At 40.4% G+C, this 16207-nt stretch overlaps 1 protein-coding gene across 2 annotated transcripts; it reads right to left on the bottom strand.

Annotated features, from left to right (window-relative positions):
- Nucleotides 1-6: 6 nt before the first annotated feature.
- sh3gl1b (SH3-domain GRB2-like 1b) lies at nucleotides 7-15130 on the bottom strand. 2 transcript variants are annotated; one of them, XM_035653208.1, is made up of 10 exons: nucleotides 14714-15130; nucleotides 8266-8334; nucleotides 7387-7459; nucleotides 7164-7307; nucleotides 6675-6808; nucleotides 6417-6575; nucleotides 5158-5261; nucleotides 4842-4975; nucleotides 4196-4243; nucleotides 7-2247 (listed from the first exon to the last, which is right to left on the bottom strand). In XM_035653208.1, exons 1-10 carry the CDS (start codon nucleotides 14756-14758, stop codon nucleotides 2054-2056), a joined length of 1104 nt encoding a protein of 367 aa, XP_035509101.1. In that variant the 5' UTR covers nucleotides 14759-15130; the 3' UTR covers nucleotides 7-2053. The 2 variants fall into 2 exon arrangements, with proteins under 2 accessions (XP_035509101.1, XP_035509102.1); XM_035653209.1 differs by lacking the exon at nucleotides 4196-4243 and having other exon boundaries at nucleotides 2054-2247; nucleotides 14714-15129.
- Nucleotides 15131-16207: the final 1077 nt, after the last annotated feature.

Here is a 16207-nt window from a genome sequence, read left to right on the forward strand (position 1 = left end):
GAGGACTTTTTTTTTTTTTTTTTATAACAATGGGATCCAGACAGCACCTGCTACAGTCCTTAAACTTTGCCCTGAACTTGATACAAGCATTGAAATGTAGTAAGATCAGAAATGTAAACATATTAGACAAGGACGAAACTCAGGAGAGGGGGAAGTGTTTGGGAGCGTGGAGTGATGGACAAACACAGATCTAAAGAGGGGAAATGTAGCATAAAGATACTGCAAACAGTGAAAGAGCACACATTTTTCATTCACAATTAAAACTTGTCCCCCTGCCAAACAATTCAAAATCAGCAGGACTGACGGTAACTGTTTGGTAAGGATTCGTGTTTGGTAACAAACGTTCTCCAAATGAGTCAAAATGGACAACAGCTTACACTTATTTTTCCCTTGATGTTTTCCCTTTCACTCCAGGTCTTTCCCTCATACTGTACAGTGTATGTTGGATAAGACTCCATCTGCAGGTGTGGACTGTGGCTAAATCCTCAACAAGAAACCAGCCTTGTCTAAATAGATAAAAAGGAACAACACCTGTCTACATCAGCCCAAATGTACTAACAAATAAATCGAATCAGAGCTGCTGTAAATCATCAGAATCACAGGGTCAGAATAAGTTTCAAAGCACAGACGAGTTTCACATTCTCAAAGACACGAGGGCAGACAGTTATTGATGAATATGAAAGACTGAGTCGCTGCCAGCAGCGTCATCTATTGAGGCACTGTATGGAGTTAACAGCCGCCTAAAACGGGGTCAAGGACCGAATAAAGGAAAAGGCTTAACACGTTAAGACAAACAGGCCCAAAACTAAATGAATATATGGCTATGTTACAGAATAGTTAGCAGTTTAACAAGCGAGCGATATGTTTCTATTGCATTTGATCAACTTTTTGGCTCTGTCTCCTCTATTGAACAGACTAGCAGACACCACTAAACAACTAATCATTCTGCATCTCTACACAACAAACACACACCTGCATTAAGTGACAAAAAGGTGCAACGTCTGCATTTAACTTTGGGGTCTGTGTGTAATGGTGGAGTAAGTCACACACACATCAATCTCATTTGAGGACCAAGGTGCAATTACAACATTTTCTCACATATTCAGTAAGCAGTTCTACTTTAAAAACTACTCTAGTAGGTTGAGACTAACATAAATCGAATACTGAAACAAAATTAAAAGGAAACCACTGTATCAGGCCTGTTGTCTTTTGAAGCTAGCATCAGTGCACAGCTTACACTTAGATCTTTAAAAAGAGCATTACAAATAGGCCAAAAGCTCAAAACGGTCGAAATCACAGGTCTGAGGCTAATTCTGGCTCATTATTTTCATTAAAAATATGAATGCAGTACTTTGTCTTTTTAGATACAACTAGTTAAACTACATTTAGTTGTGTGTGGTTCCATTTTAGTTTAGGTAAAAGTTATTCTCAGTCCTGCCAGCAGGTGGCAGAGATGAGCTCCAGTCCTTAAAAAGGGGCACAAACAAGGTTTTGGGTTTTGAAATGAGGATAATATTCAGTCAAGTTACACATTTACTGTGAGGTTTGAGTTGGCCTCTCCAGTCTGAAAACTGACTGTTAAGTTGGTGACCAACCTGAGTTTTAAACAAACTGCAGTCACACAAAAAAAGATGACATGAATGTGCCACACCAGTCATCATAATGACCAGACAATCACCAATTGGCTTTTACTACATCAGGAATTTCTAGTTAAAGAAAAATATTGCTTATAAATGTGTCATTAGTTAGTCCTCAAGAAATGTTTCTGACTGCCAGATAACGAGTAATGACGTTTTGCATCCATCTTAGATCCTTCTACCTTTGGGTGGAACAGGTTGATATTCTGGTCTGGACTTTGAAGTGTGACCGTCTTCTCCAGAACTCCAGTTGACAAAAAGTGCTCGTCTGTGATGATGGCGCTGGAGCTGAAGGTGAAAATGAATATTCTGCGGACCATCCCTTGGCTTCACTTTCCTCCCTCTCTACTAATTCTACTCTCCCTCTCCTCCTCCTCTCCATCAGTCTCCTCCATGGCTCTCTTGCTCTCTTTATATTAGTGTGGCAACGGAACGAGCACCTCGACGTAGTTGAGAGGGAAGAATCCCGACTGGCCGTTCAGCATGCCCTCGTACCAGTTCTCGTCGATCTGATTGGTCAGGGTGATGATATCGCCCTCGCGGAAGCCCAGCTCTCCCTCGTTCTCTGGCTCAAAGTCGTACAGCGCCTTACAGCTCGGCTGCTCCGGGGCTGACAAAACACAAGGAGAGGAAGAATGAGGAAGGTCTCAAGACACGGTGGGGGGTAGTGCCGGTTTCAGAAAAAGGTTGTCACGCTGCACACCTTAAACATGTGATCTACTGTATATACTGTAGATCATACTTGTGCTTATAGATGTGTGTTAGTACAGGCAGGTCAGCATCCACACACCACGGCAAAGAAGCTCAAGACTGCTGGCAAGTTACATTTTTGACCACAAACCACAACATCCTATGACACCAGATTTCTATATCCGTTCTCCTCCCTCCATCTATCCCTTTCTCTGTGACCTCACATAGATCAGCAGAGCAGAGTGGAGCTCCACACACAGACAAACTAGGCTTTTTTGTCTCCTAACAATTTTCTCATTGTATCAAGTTTACCCCACAGGCTGCAGGGCAGGCTCGAGATGGGGAAAGCTTTGGTCACTCACTCTCTGTGTTTTACTAGATACTGTATTATTATACAGGGGAAGAAACATCACGTTAACACTGAATTCAATAGAATCACTTAATGAAAATGACAAATATTTCTCTAAAGGTAGGAGAATAAATGCCAATTGGTGGCAAAGAAGTCTGATGTGCAGTTTGATAAACTGACAAATAGTAAAATACTGCTAATTAGCTTTTAAGCTAATATGATCCACTTTTCCATCAGTACGTGTTTCTTTGAAGATGATGGAATTCTTTATTGTTTGATATTTTGTTCTATTCATCTGTGTTTTGACCTTGCCATCTACTCTAAACTCCTATACTATAAATTATTAACTGATTTATTGGCCACTTGAGGGCAGCACAACATTTACTGTCATATCAATATTGAACTTGTAGCAAACAGTTACTTACAGCTGTTATGGAACATTATCATGATGTGAGTCATGTTATGGCCACCAGACACATTAAAGTCCAATATGTACTCTGTTCCCCACCCAACTCCTGAGGGAAATACCCATTACTTTAGCAGGTAAATATTCCACCAGCTAAGTTTAACTGTCTCTACTGTTTGGTGCTGAGCAGTTAGTGTACAGTGTGTTTTTAAAGAGATTTCTCAGAGTGGTGAGAGTGAACCAAAACAGTGAAGTTGCAGTCCAACAGCTTAACAATGAGCTGAAACTCACTATAAGGCTCTGTAAAGCCGAGGGCAGCTGCAGATTTAGCTGATAATTTTCTGGTTCTACAAGCGAACCCCTTCCACACTGTCATCTGATACATTGTTATATATAAACATGATATCAGCTTAAAGTAAATAGGAAATTAATTGTAAATAGAGAAAAGCTGTTGCTCCTTAGTTCATTTCAAAGTAAGTTGTTGACACATTGACACATAAACACAAACAATATGGTGTAAACAAAAAGCAGAAATACTGCTGGGTGATACAAACTAAAACTTACCAAGCAACTCTCTGTTGTGCAAAAAAAAAGATAAATATTGCCTGATTCAAACGGCTTAAAGGTGACCTTATTACTCCTAATGACACTGATAATAATTCTGATACTAACTGAAATATCACTACAAATAATAATCAATAACTTATTATAACTCTGGCAACAGTTTGCTGTTTGTTTTCTTCATGGTAATTAATACTCCTGCCATGAACCAAAGCACTGGCTTCATAACTTTCTAACAGTAGTAATAATAGCAGTAATATTTAATAATATAGCATTCTGTAACAGAAAAGGTGGTTTGGAAGTTTGTCATTTAAAAAGACCCTGGCTGTCCTTTTAGGGTGAGTTAAATAACAGCTTTTTTAAGTCAGTTGTAGAATGAGCCAGTGATTGTAGATGTTTTAGTAAGTAAGGTTCCAGTATCTAGAGTACAGGATGTGGATTTCATACAAAACCACAATCATACTAAGAAACAAACTAAATTCTGCTTTCTATATTTCACACTCCCTGCGCCGTTTCAACACCAAAAAACGGCCCACACTATATATGACTCACGCAATCCGGGTTTCCGAAAGGACAATCTGGCAGAGTGAAAAGACGGCTCTGATGATGTCATAAGAAAGAGGAACAAGGTCAGCTGGAGAAAGGCCAGTGAGATGACAGGACACACACACACACACAAACCTCCCTCCCCACACGCAGAAACAGACGTCCATTTTCTCATGGTCAACAACTGAGTGCATTCGAGAGTCAAACATCCAGTGCATGCCACCATTTACAATGCTTCAATCACGCTACAGAGAAAAAGACTGTTTCACATATTTCTGCTCAGTGGTACTAATTGGTAGCAGGTCTTGAGCAATCATGCTGGCAATCACACGCTACTCTGGCTTAGTCCATCTTCTGTGCGTGTAGAAACAGCTGGATGCTTTGTTGTTGGAACTCAGCTCTTCTCTACATATCTTACACTGCCCTCAATGTGGCATTCAATGTGATGTAATTGCAAGGATAAATATAAAATAATGCAAGACAGTTTATTTTGTTCTTTGTTTTGTCAAGACATCATCAGTTTTCTGGTGCCAACAGTACAGTCAGCCACTTCGTCATTTTGACATGATGTTTAGTTCAAATTTATTTTAACCAAGTGTTCGTGATAAAATTACAACATGTTGTTCTTCACTAACGTATATTAAAAACATACCTGAGTTGCGTGAAGGTGGCAGCGCCATTGAGGTTGAGTAGCCGCCATTTGAATGGTTATCATCCCCGAAGTCAAAGATTGGCTTGGGTTTAGGTGTGTATTCACGTCTTGGTCGAGTCTGAGCCTCATTCATCCTATTAAAAAAAGATTAACTGATTTAAGTTCCACATTTCCAAACCTCCACAGTAAATACAACATGATTAGTTATTGTGGCTGAAACAGAATCAGACCTGAAAAGCTCAAATGAGAAAGCTGCACAGTTGGATATACTATATAGTATGTTGGTATTTGTGTGCATCAGGTTTCATTACTGCACCTGTCTCTGAGTTTGTCAGAAAGCTCCTCCAGCACCTGCACAGCCTGTCTGTGGTACTGTAGCTGGGACTCCACCAGAGATGACAGCTGGCTCACCTGCTCTATCTACACACACACAAACACATGTAAGAATGCATTTAATACACAAGATAATCAATGCCCCCTGTAATAAAACACAAAGCAGTGCATTGCATATAACAAAACTATGACTTCCTGCACCAAGGTTAAGTGATGTGTTCCACAGGGACCAGTACGCGGCCCACTCTTGTGTCAACTCGCTGCCATTTGGTCACATTCTCAAAAAATGTGACCTCAGCTGGTTAAATTAGAGGTTTTTTTAAGAGAGATTTTCTGGAGTATTCAACCTTATCTCAAGCTCGTAAGCAGACCTTGAGTTAAGATAATTAGTGACAGCCACAAATTTATGATACATAGTACTTAGGAAATGACATAAAAGAGGCTGACACAATAGAAATAACAGGAAATATGGAACAGTCAGACTTCCCCCCAGTAGCACTGGTCATATTCACACTGTCAACCAGTCCTCATTATTAACACTAACTCCTTAACTTCTGTGCTGTCAGATCAATTTAGACCTACAGTACATACACTCAGATATATGCTCCAAGCCGTTGTGTTCTCCTCACCTACAAGTGTGCACACCCACAGTTACGTACAGGGCAAACAAATGCTCCAATTACTCAACTCAAATGGTGATTAAATGTCATAACTGCAGTTATTTAAAGACATGTTTATCTCCAGTGTGAGTGTTACTGTGCTGAACGGGCGTGTTTCATTAATCTTTACAGGTGAAACTATTGGTGTGTGTTTGTCCTGTGGGTGTGTGTTTGACAGCCGCTTTCCAATGCAAATGTGAAGCTTGGTCAAATTCGACAATGAAGCAACTGATGAAATGTTTTACATGATACAGTGGTGGTAATATTTACCACAAGAAGGCCCAGGCTGAAAATAACTAATAAAAGTTATTTTTTGAAATGTTTTTGATCAATAGACATACTTTCTACATTAGGGACAAGGACTTTCACACTACATTTTTGTAAACCCTTTTTCACTGTATTCACAGTAGATATAAGACTTTCACCCATCAGGAAGCTGCTGTTTATAGCTGAGGAAAGGGACAACGGCATAAAGCCTGACGTATTTATTTTAAAGATCAACTGCACAGGGGCAGCATCAGGCTTAAAATTAAGCATCAGATGACAGACACCACACACTGAACAGTAAAGAATAAGTCCTCACATCAGTCTCCAGCAGGTTGTACATGCTAGTCTCGGCCACTTCCTTTGACTCATGAAACTTCTCCAGGGCCTGTCGAACCTCCTCATCTGGGATCTTGCCCTGGCGCTTTTTCTTGTAATCGTAGTCCAGGCGACGGCCTTCCAGCTTCTTCAGGTGGTGCTGAGGTGGTCGGAGACATAGTTAGTTTAGGAGTGGGCGCAGAAGTGATCACTATCTTGCATTTAACAAAATTGCCATTCAATTCACATGTAAGTGTACCTGTATCTCTCTGAGGTCCTTGTCACAAAGCCCTTGCAATGGATCAATGAAGTTCTGTTTGACATCGATATCTAGAGAGTCTTTGACCTCTGCCAATCTCTTCATGGCCTCTCCAACATCTACTAGTGCTCCGCCTGAACCACAAAGACAAAGATTAATAGCTCAGTGAAATTAGAATTATAGTTTGTACCACATTATTAGTTATATCACAGTTATGTCACCATCAGACCACACACAAAGAAACATAGTATTCTCACAGAACCACACACAGACACAAATAAAGAAATTCAGTACTTAAAATAGTCAAAAAGCATTTCATAAGCTCTGTAAACAGCTTGGGTGCAATTCATCAGTTGTTATTTTAAGTATACCACACACAGATATACACTATGCACACCCAAAAACCCAAAATAACAAACTCCAACCAAACCCTCTGACAGTGATTTACTATCCCAAACCACAATGCACATACAAACACACATATCCTACCAAAGTTAGTGTCCTCTCCAAGTTCCCGTCCAAACTTGCCCATGCACTCCCCTAGCAGCCCCTCGGCCTGAGGGTAGCCTGGATTTTTCACCTGACCACGGATCTTAGACATGGTGTTCAACATGGACAGTTTGGCCCGTGATGCTGTGGAGGGGAGTTGAAATGAATTTAATCAAAAGGTTCAAACTTGAAATAAATGCATGAAAACAGGTTTTGTTCTCACCTGGGTTGGGCTGAAGGTACTCTGACGTTTTGGAGATAACCTCCACTACCGCTTTACTGGTCACATCTACTTTCTACAAAACACAGCAAGCACAGATACATCACAATTGCCCAGCAGAGCTACTGTAATCACACAGACTGAGATAAAACAGTGACAGGCAATGAGGAAAGTGGTTAAACCCTTTGTAACCACTGCTAGCTCATAGGCCTGTCAGCAGAGTTAAAGTACTTTTTAAAATACAGTAGGTTATTTTCCATTCCCATCATGTTTACTTTGTATTTTATAGTGACATCAATCAGTACCTCAACGTGCTGGTGTGACTGAAAGCTGAAAGCACTGAAGTTATTTCTTAGAACAAAAGCAAAAATGTAAACTAGGGCTAATCAATGAATCTGCTGATTATCATCAAATGATCAGCAGGTTTTCCCAGAGCCCAATATGATGTGTTTGTTTGCCCAACAGTCCAGACATAAAGGACATCCAATTTACTATCATATTACAAAGACCAGCAAATACTCACAGTTCAGAGGCTGGAAAGCTGGCATTTTACATTCAAAAATTACAAACAACTGTCAAGGATTGACAATCAAAATGTTGACAGATTTTCTGTCCTTATCGTTTTGACTCTTAACGTACAACTAATGGCAACGAGGTTTTTATCATCCACACAGCTTTAAGGAGTTTCATGAACTTTGAGGTTAGGAAATGTTCTAAACCAACAGAGGATGATGTAATGCTTTAATTGAGGTTCAAACATCAGTAACAGAAGTCTCATATACTTTGTTTGCATACTGTGTGTACAACCAACCAGGCATACAGATTTGGCCAAAGTGTTTGTGTTTATCTTTGAAGACCACAGAAAGATTCGGATTCTCTCACCCGTTCCAAGTCTCTGAAGTCATCATCTAGTTTAGTTCCTTCCGCACCTCCGACTTTCTCACTCACCATCTAGAGGGAGAGAGAGAGGGAGATGGAGGAAAAAGGGGGAGGAAAGGCAGAAGGAGTGCCAATTAATTAATGCTCCTCATAAGGTTTTGATTCGAGTGTGGAACAGGCCTGAGCTCATCTCTAATTTACACATCCACATGCCTGCTCCGTGGAGAATATGTGCTGATGAACATTTCTTACCCTGCGTTGCACAAATAACATATGAATGTATAAAAACAGATCATTTTGTAGAAATCACACAAAGAACAACAGCACAAACAGTGTTATGCAATCCTTTTTGTTTACACTTTCCAGGATGAAAAAATGCTGGACCAGCTAACTCCATTACTTCTATTTCAAAAATGACAATATGCTACAATTTAAGTCAACAAAAACATGTCGATTGAAAGCATATGTATTTCCAAGTGAGATCTCTGAGCATGTATTTAGGCCAGAGACAAAAGCCTAAGAAATGGAAAACATTCCCTTTCCTGTGCATGTACAGTACAAGTATTTTACTTAACATCCTTCTTGGCTAATTCCTTAAATTGGGAGCAGGGTTTGTGCTTTTTCAGAGACACAAGTCAGCCACAGAGAACTGGAAAATAAATATAATCCGGCTTTGTAATGAGTCTGTACTGCTGTGACTTCAACATAGTTAAACACTTGACTGCTGTGTCCATGCTACATGGTTCCATTTCTGAGTTTCTCAAAGTGGAATGGGCAGAAAAACAACTCCAATCACCACCAGTCAGATAATGAAAATGGCACGCAACAACAGTCCTTGGTTGCAGAGTAAATTGTAGACCTATTATCCTGCAAAGACAAAAGGGAACCACAATAACTACTTTGTGTTTTCGCTTTGATTCCAGTCAGTATTACTCACAATACTTACTCGTAATAAAACCTGTAGCGCTGTAACGCTGTAACAGCCCTGTTGTTAATCTTTAATTATTTCCCACCAGTATTAACAGAGAGTGCATTTCAAAGTGACTAGATAGTTAATGAAACACCGCAAGAGAGCCCAGGAGAAAGAGATAAATAATTGAGAATGGCTTCTATAAGATTCAAATGTTATTCTCTATAACACTATAGTAGATGTTATTGGTGTTCTAAAATATGTGTCAACAATACGAGTGATTTGTAGCATTGGTCTGTACTATATAGAGTAGGCATGTATAATTTAGCACAAGGCTCCTGACACCCTTACAGATCGGCCACAATCTTCTAGGTGGTTTACCACTCTGAACTGCTTTATGAGACATACACAACCGTCGTTATAAGAGTTTCAAGATCCCCTCCGCTTCAAAATGTCTGACTTGTATCTGTGCAGTTTTTCACTAGTGAGGTGTTTTCAAATGTCTTTACTGTAGGGGGAGATGTCTGTACACTGTCCTAAAATCTGAGATTCAAACGTGCTCTGGGCAAGCTAGATTTAGCTAACAAATTCAAAGGCTAAATGCTGTCTAGCAAATGCTAGTGGCAAAGAAACCTGAAACCTCCGGCACAGAGCAGCCTTGTAAGTTTGCGTAGTTAGCATAGCAAAAGATTTGACAGCAAATCTTGAAGACTGTGCAGTTTTTGGATGTAAACCTGACCCTTCTACTATGCAATAACACACTGTAACATCGTAGTAAATATTTTATGTTTCACAACCACTAATGCTGCGTCAGCCACTGCCCAGTACACGATAACAGCCAACATAAAAATAAATAAAATTTTAAAAAAAACACAAATAAAAGATGCCAATTCTTTTTAGCGCCAGTGCACCGGTACCGTTTATACAGAAGATATTTAAAAAACAGAAGGACAAAATAATGGTTGATGACATTAAAGAACGTTCGCACACGGCGATTTCATTAGACAGCTCAGACCCTAAAAACATCTCCACTGTGATTGGGTCAGTTAGATACCCGTTGTATGACTGATGCCACATTGTCACTGTGTTTTGACACATTACTGCTAGTTGCTGATTTTGGTGCACAAACGTCTTCAGAGCGTCCTTAAAAAGGATACAAAACGGCATGTTTCTCCGCTTAAAATCTCCTCTAACCTGCCTCTGACCGCCTGGTGCCACAACGTTGATCTAGAGTGACATTCTATCCGCAGTTTGCATGCGGTATTTTATTTTTAAAAATTGACCTGATTGTCTATAGCGTTTCTGTGTCAGACTTCGTGCCAGTGCACTCTACTCTGTGCTGCTTGACACGAGTGGTTTGTGGTTTTCGCTAAAATTAAACCAATATTCTATGTGGAGCAGAGCTACTGGGACCAGCTCAGAGGGAGTTTGGGGGTCTGCGTCTGGCTCAAAGACCATGGCTGAATCTCTTGTTCCCTCTAATGCTAGCCACTTTGATGGGCACTGCTCTTTCACCGGTCAATGTAGCGCAAGCAGCGGTGGTGGGCGGCGCATTCAAAGATCAAGAATTTGTCGATGAGGGAGAAAATCTTTTTATACTTTTCATGTGGGATAACCATGTTGAAATATAAACAATAGCAGAATATTTTCATATACTTTAAAAAAGGTGCCTGGAAGGGAACAATTAATATTTCCCTTTCCCTTCCTGTCAGATTTCTCACAAAACTCATCTGCGTTAGAGCGACAGCAGTTTGAGTCATTTCCTACATGACTGCTTACTGGAATTACTAAGAACGACTGAACTGCTTCTCGAAAGAACATAATGCTGCGTGGGAAAGCAGTAGTTTGATATGTTGTCACAAAGTTTAACATCATAGCTTTAAGTCGCTACGTTTAATAAATAAGAGCTTGTCTATTTCTTGTTCTAACAAATACATAACGGCTACTCTTGCCTTTAAACAGCAGCTGACACCCTTTTGCTGAACAGTCTGGGACGTACAATACTGTATCTATACTGCAGAATCTCTGCTGTATGCAGAAAGCACATGACAGAAGGCCTCGGGAGTCACAAGTAAAGATATAGCCTAAACTCTGAGCCTACTCAGCATTTCGCTCCCTACCTCAGGGGGAAGATTGCAGTCAGTAGTACTAAATCTTATATATTTTCTGGCACCCTAGTCTGCCTCACGAGACTTTTTAGAGGGGAAGAAGAATTTAATTCATAGTGCAGTATGTCACTATTTTTGTAGTTACTAAACTTAGTCTTTCCTGATTTTGGGAAGTAGAAAAGTGCATTTTGGGAGTAATTTGTGAGCCACTAAGCACGGTTGTATTTTCTTTCTCCTGCTAATGAAAACATCAGGTTCAGGGTAACATTACTATTTACATGCACACAGGCTTAAAGGAATGAAGCCCAAAAACATCCACAAAAGGTTATGATCTGGGAGTTTTGGTATAAACACACAGAGCTACAGAGGGATCAGTCTATAACAGGTATCCTCATCATAATGACTAGGTATTTAAGCTACTGGTAGTTAGTTCAGTGCTACTGCATTATCACAAAACCTATTTCAGGATCTTGTTTGGCTAAGGATGACTGAATATTGCAAGGCAGGAAAGTTGACTTATACAGAGGCCAAGTTACTGAATGAGTAGCAGCTTAATGTAGATTCCTATTGTTTCCTAACGTAGCTTGTCAAAAATCTGCTGATGAAACAACAGTTGGTGCAGAAAACGACATTATTTTCAGAGGGTTAGCTCTCTTACACATCAGACTTGTCTTTTTGCTGCGGCTGTTAAAGCAAACTTATGTAATAAAACATTTTAGGTGTAGAACTAAAAGGATAAAAGAAAATAGTTTTACAGATACAACATTGTATCCTGAAAACTAGATCTGTGTGGTTAAAGATCAAAAATACAGATATGAAAAGACCGGCGTATCACCAAGAGGAAATTCTATGTTTATCTGATATAGAAAGTGATGGTGTGTGATAGAGATTCATCAGCCTTTCTGGTGATAGACAAGAAGTAGTCTCAACGTATCAATTAAGAGTGTGAAATCAGGAAAACAATTTGGTTCATTTAATAAGGTCTCTTCCTTCATTCTTACTTCACTAAGACATGCCTCTTCTTGACAAGTTGGTACTTATGCTTTTGCAATGTTCCTACCTCCCTGCAGTTTAATTCAATCTGCAACCCACTCCTCGTTGCTTTCGGTAAATCAGAAAGCCTGAAACTACTCTCTCCTCCGTTATACACGCAGAAGTCAATCTCTGCAATCTTTCACAAGGACTGCCAGCACCTGTGTTACGGCTCATTCTAGATTAAGAGCAATAATTTCCCAGATTTAGAAAGGAATTACACTGCAGACAGATTATTACCAATCCTATAAATGGGGCATAATCCCACATGAAGTCTGCACCAAACTCTAATCTACTTTTTATCAACTAATCTCTCCTGATTTAACTGCGTCTTAACACCCGATATAATGAACGTATTGGGCAAGAAAGAGCCCTGCTTGCAAAAAACAAAGCTTCCTCATTCATTACCGATTCATTGATGCAGCAGGGGTGATGATGCTGAGACTACTGGCGAAACAACGCCGGGCAAAACAGTTGAACCAGACTTAACCTTTGCTGCAACGTAACGTCAAAGTGCTGTGTTGGGCCAACCAACGCATCAATGGCACTTTGCAACATGAACGCTGTATTTCCACTGTTTACCTCTCAACCGCGGTGATAATCCAGAGCTCTAAACGTTTTGTAGTTTTGTGTTTTGGACTCTGACAAACCTTAAATGCATAAATCTTTTACTCCGACTGGACTTCCTGGATCGTACTTCATCGCCGAGCATAGTTTCTCCACTGGATATCACGATTTATACTTTATTTTAATGCTACTTGGAATTCTTGAAACTAGCTGGCTGGCAGGTGTTGTACATTATTTTCAGGTAACCGAGCAGTATAACCGGACACCTCTGCACAGGTCTGCTGTTGTCCGGGACTGCTATTAAACTGAGGTAAAGACAACAACAGTGAGGTCTATCTGCAGAGCTGGGAGCAAGTGCTTTTTATGTAACCTATACAAATTTGATAAATATAAACATGAAGTCAAATGTGTTTCATATTTGCTTTGCATCAGCTGGTTCTTCACGTGTCACCCATTACAAACCAGAAACAGACATCTGGTTATTATCCCGTACTTAACCTCTTTATGTCCTCCATGTAAGTATTCCAGAAAACCAAATAACAGGGAAGGGGAGATAGTAAAGGAGGACAACAAGGGGGAAACACAGGGCACAGATTGCATTTCCACAGCCAACTTCCTGCATGCTTTCAGTGGAGAAAATCTGAGCTATGTCAAGTGTTATTGACTCATGGAGTTTTGGCAAGAAAAGCAGCTGCATTGCAGTCGGATAAAGGGAAAGCACACTCTTCTGCCTCCTCCTTCTCCACATCATTCCTCTGTTCACCTTCTAAGACACCGCTCTACTTAAACACCTTTCCTATTCCTTTTCATTACAGTCAGTGATCCTGTTCATTTTTTTTTTTCACAAGCAAACCAACAGGGATCTGACTCCGTTCCTGACAGGAAGCTGCTGCAAAAACCAAATGTCTTTCCTGCTTAGATCAGCAGGGGTAGGAAGAAAAAAGAGACTCAAAAACCCTTTTAACCGTCCCCGCCCATGACTAAAAGAGCTGGACAAATTAAAAACATTCACACCGAGGTTCAGATACGAAAAGACAGCAAGACTTTGATATGTCCCTGGTAGGCAGTTGCATTTCTAACCTAATGGTATTTTAGCTCTCCCCCCTCAGCAGCCCTATAATATTGATCTGGCTGAACAAAAGACTAACACAAACACAGCTGGGAAAAAGGTGAATTCACTCTGAAGAAGCGCCACAAAAACCTGATGTTGAGGTTATAATGCCTCACAGATGAACAAGGTCTCTCAGTGGAAACTGTTAACATAAATGTGTCAATACTTGGTAGGTTTATATTGCAGGACTCTTTCATGTATTGTTGTTTTTTTGGGGTTTTTTTTTTTAAACTGTAGGAGCTCTGAGTCACCCGGAGAGTCCCCAGGGCAAACAGGCTATAGCTAATGTTTACCACAGGATGTGCACTTTGAATCTCAATTGGTGCACTGCCGGCTAACGTAACGTAAAAGCACAAACTGTGGAACACCTGTAAATAAGCAGATAACAGATAACAGCATAATAACGTTACTTAGCGTTACCTTAAGTTAAATTAACGCTCGTTCAAACTATCTAATCTAATCCAAAACGTCCGAAAGATGCTCATTAACTTTACCGCTGGTTAGCTGTAAAAAAAACACACACCGAGTGCCAGATAAAAGTGAATAACAGTGACATTATACACACTGACACAGAACATGTCTAACATTAGCTCCCTGCTGACACAACACAACGCGTTATTAACATTAGCCAACTAACTACACACCGCTAGCTCTACAATGCTAAACGAGGCTAACTGCTAACGTTACATGACAGTTGCTAGCGTGAAGAAAAGTTTTGCAAACCTGGCTGGCTTTATAAAACTGCTTCTTCAAGCCCGCTACAGACATCTTGAAACCCCGGCCGTCTTCAGCTTCCGACGAAGGCGTTAAATAGGTCGCGATATAACTAAAGTTAGCGATATATAGTTAGTTTTTAAAAAAGGGGCCAGTGCGAAAAATGTTTAGGAGGAATCATAGGACCGCACAGCCGTCACTCCGAGTCGGGACACGCCAACTGACCACGTCCACGTCGAGGGTGATTCTTCCCACTGTCACCGCAGATAACGGAACGAAATGTGCTAAATCCACCAATATGTACAATATTATCTCCCCGGACTGGAAGCGCACACAATCTATAACTTGGACGTTGTACAGAGCACCAAATCTGCACCGGCCGCTTTGAAGAAATCAGTTTCCCGAGTTTACACAGTAGTGGACTCTAATGGATTCTCATGTTAGTGCACACTGCCCCCTGCTGGATGCAGCGGGCACACACCTGTCCACAAGCCAGATGTTCCCATTCTCAAACAATATACTCATAGCCTTGTTATGCCTGAAGACACAAAGAAAATAAAAAAAAACAGACTTACTGTGCTAGTCCTGATAGGTAAAGATACATGAAAGTTGTTTATGTATGTTGTATGGTTTCAAACACCGCTGCATTGCTAGGGTGCCCCAGGGCAACTAGGCCCCTATATAAACCCCCCTTCCTCCCACTCTCTGTACAATCTGTACAGTTGTTCTATACTGCACACATGTGAAAATGGTCAGGTTTTGGACACAGGCGCTCTCCTCAAGATAGGACGCTCCAGATTAGGTAATAAAGCAGTCATTTTCTAGGACATTATAAGGATTATCGTGTCAGTTTAGTTTTTTTCTGTATTTTAGTGGTTAATATCCTCAAACAAAATTCAAATGAAATCAGCACAAACCGTTTGACACACAATAAGCGTGGAGCTCTCTGGGGTCCATGGAGATCTGGTGTCCCAGGGCAGTTGGCCTTCTTATCTATTCAGTAATCCAGCCTTGGCTTGAAAACACCCAACTGTCCCATCTTTATCTTAGCAGGAATAAAAATGTACTTAAGCACCCGGTTGGGTGTCTGAACAGCTACCATATGGTGCCAATAATGCACTACATGTTCCCAATACAGGGTATCATTAACCTTTGCTTTTATGCATATGGTCTGGAATGACTAAAGCACATGAAAATGCATATATAGATACACCTTATTTCTATACATGCAGCTCAAAATACAGTGCAATGCAATATGGGCTCTTTGAGTCCAATTCAATTTACGTCAGAAGGCTGTAGTATGGTAATTACAGTGCATATACTATATAACCTAACCATGTTGTAAATCATACAGCATGTTATAAAACCCAAAGACCTTTTTCACAGCAGCCCTTTTGACATAAAGTAGCAGAGTAAAGACAGGTGTTACTAAAGGTACTAATTAAGGTTCAGTTGAATTTAGTGTAATAAAGCTTTTCCAGTGAGCCAACATGCACAATGACA

The sequence above is a fragment of the Morone saxatilis genome, unplaced genomic scaffold (assembly GCF_004916995.1).
Source record: "Morone saxatilis isolate NCDOM2014 unplaced genomic scaffold, NCSU_SB_2.0 Contig12, whole genome shotgun sequence".
Lineage (NCBI taxonomy): Eukaryota > Metazoa > Chordata > Actinopteri > Moronidae > Morone > Morone saxatilis.

Bases quoted from the DNA above. Each gene is read 5' to 3' on its own strand.
- sh3gl1b (XM_035653208.1), bottom strand. From the start codon at position 14,758: ATGTCTGTAGCGGGCTTGAAGAAGCAGTTTTATAAAGCCAGCCAG. The intron at 7,460-8,265 runs GTGAGAGAATCC...TGTGTTTTGTAG, and splicing joins ACTTCAGAGACTTGGAACGG to AAAGTAGATGTGACCAGTAA. The intron at 6,576-6,674 runs GTACACTTACAT...CGACCACCTCAG, and splicing joins AGGACCTCAGAGAGATACAG to CACCACCTGAAGAAGCTGGA.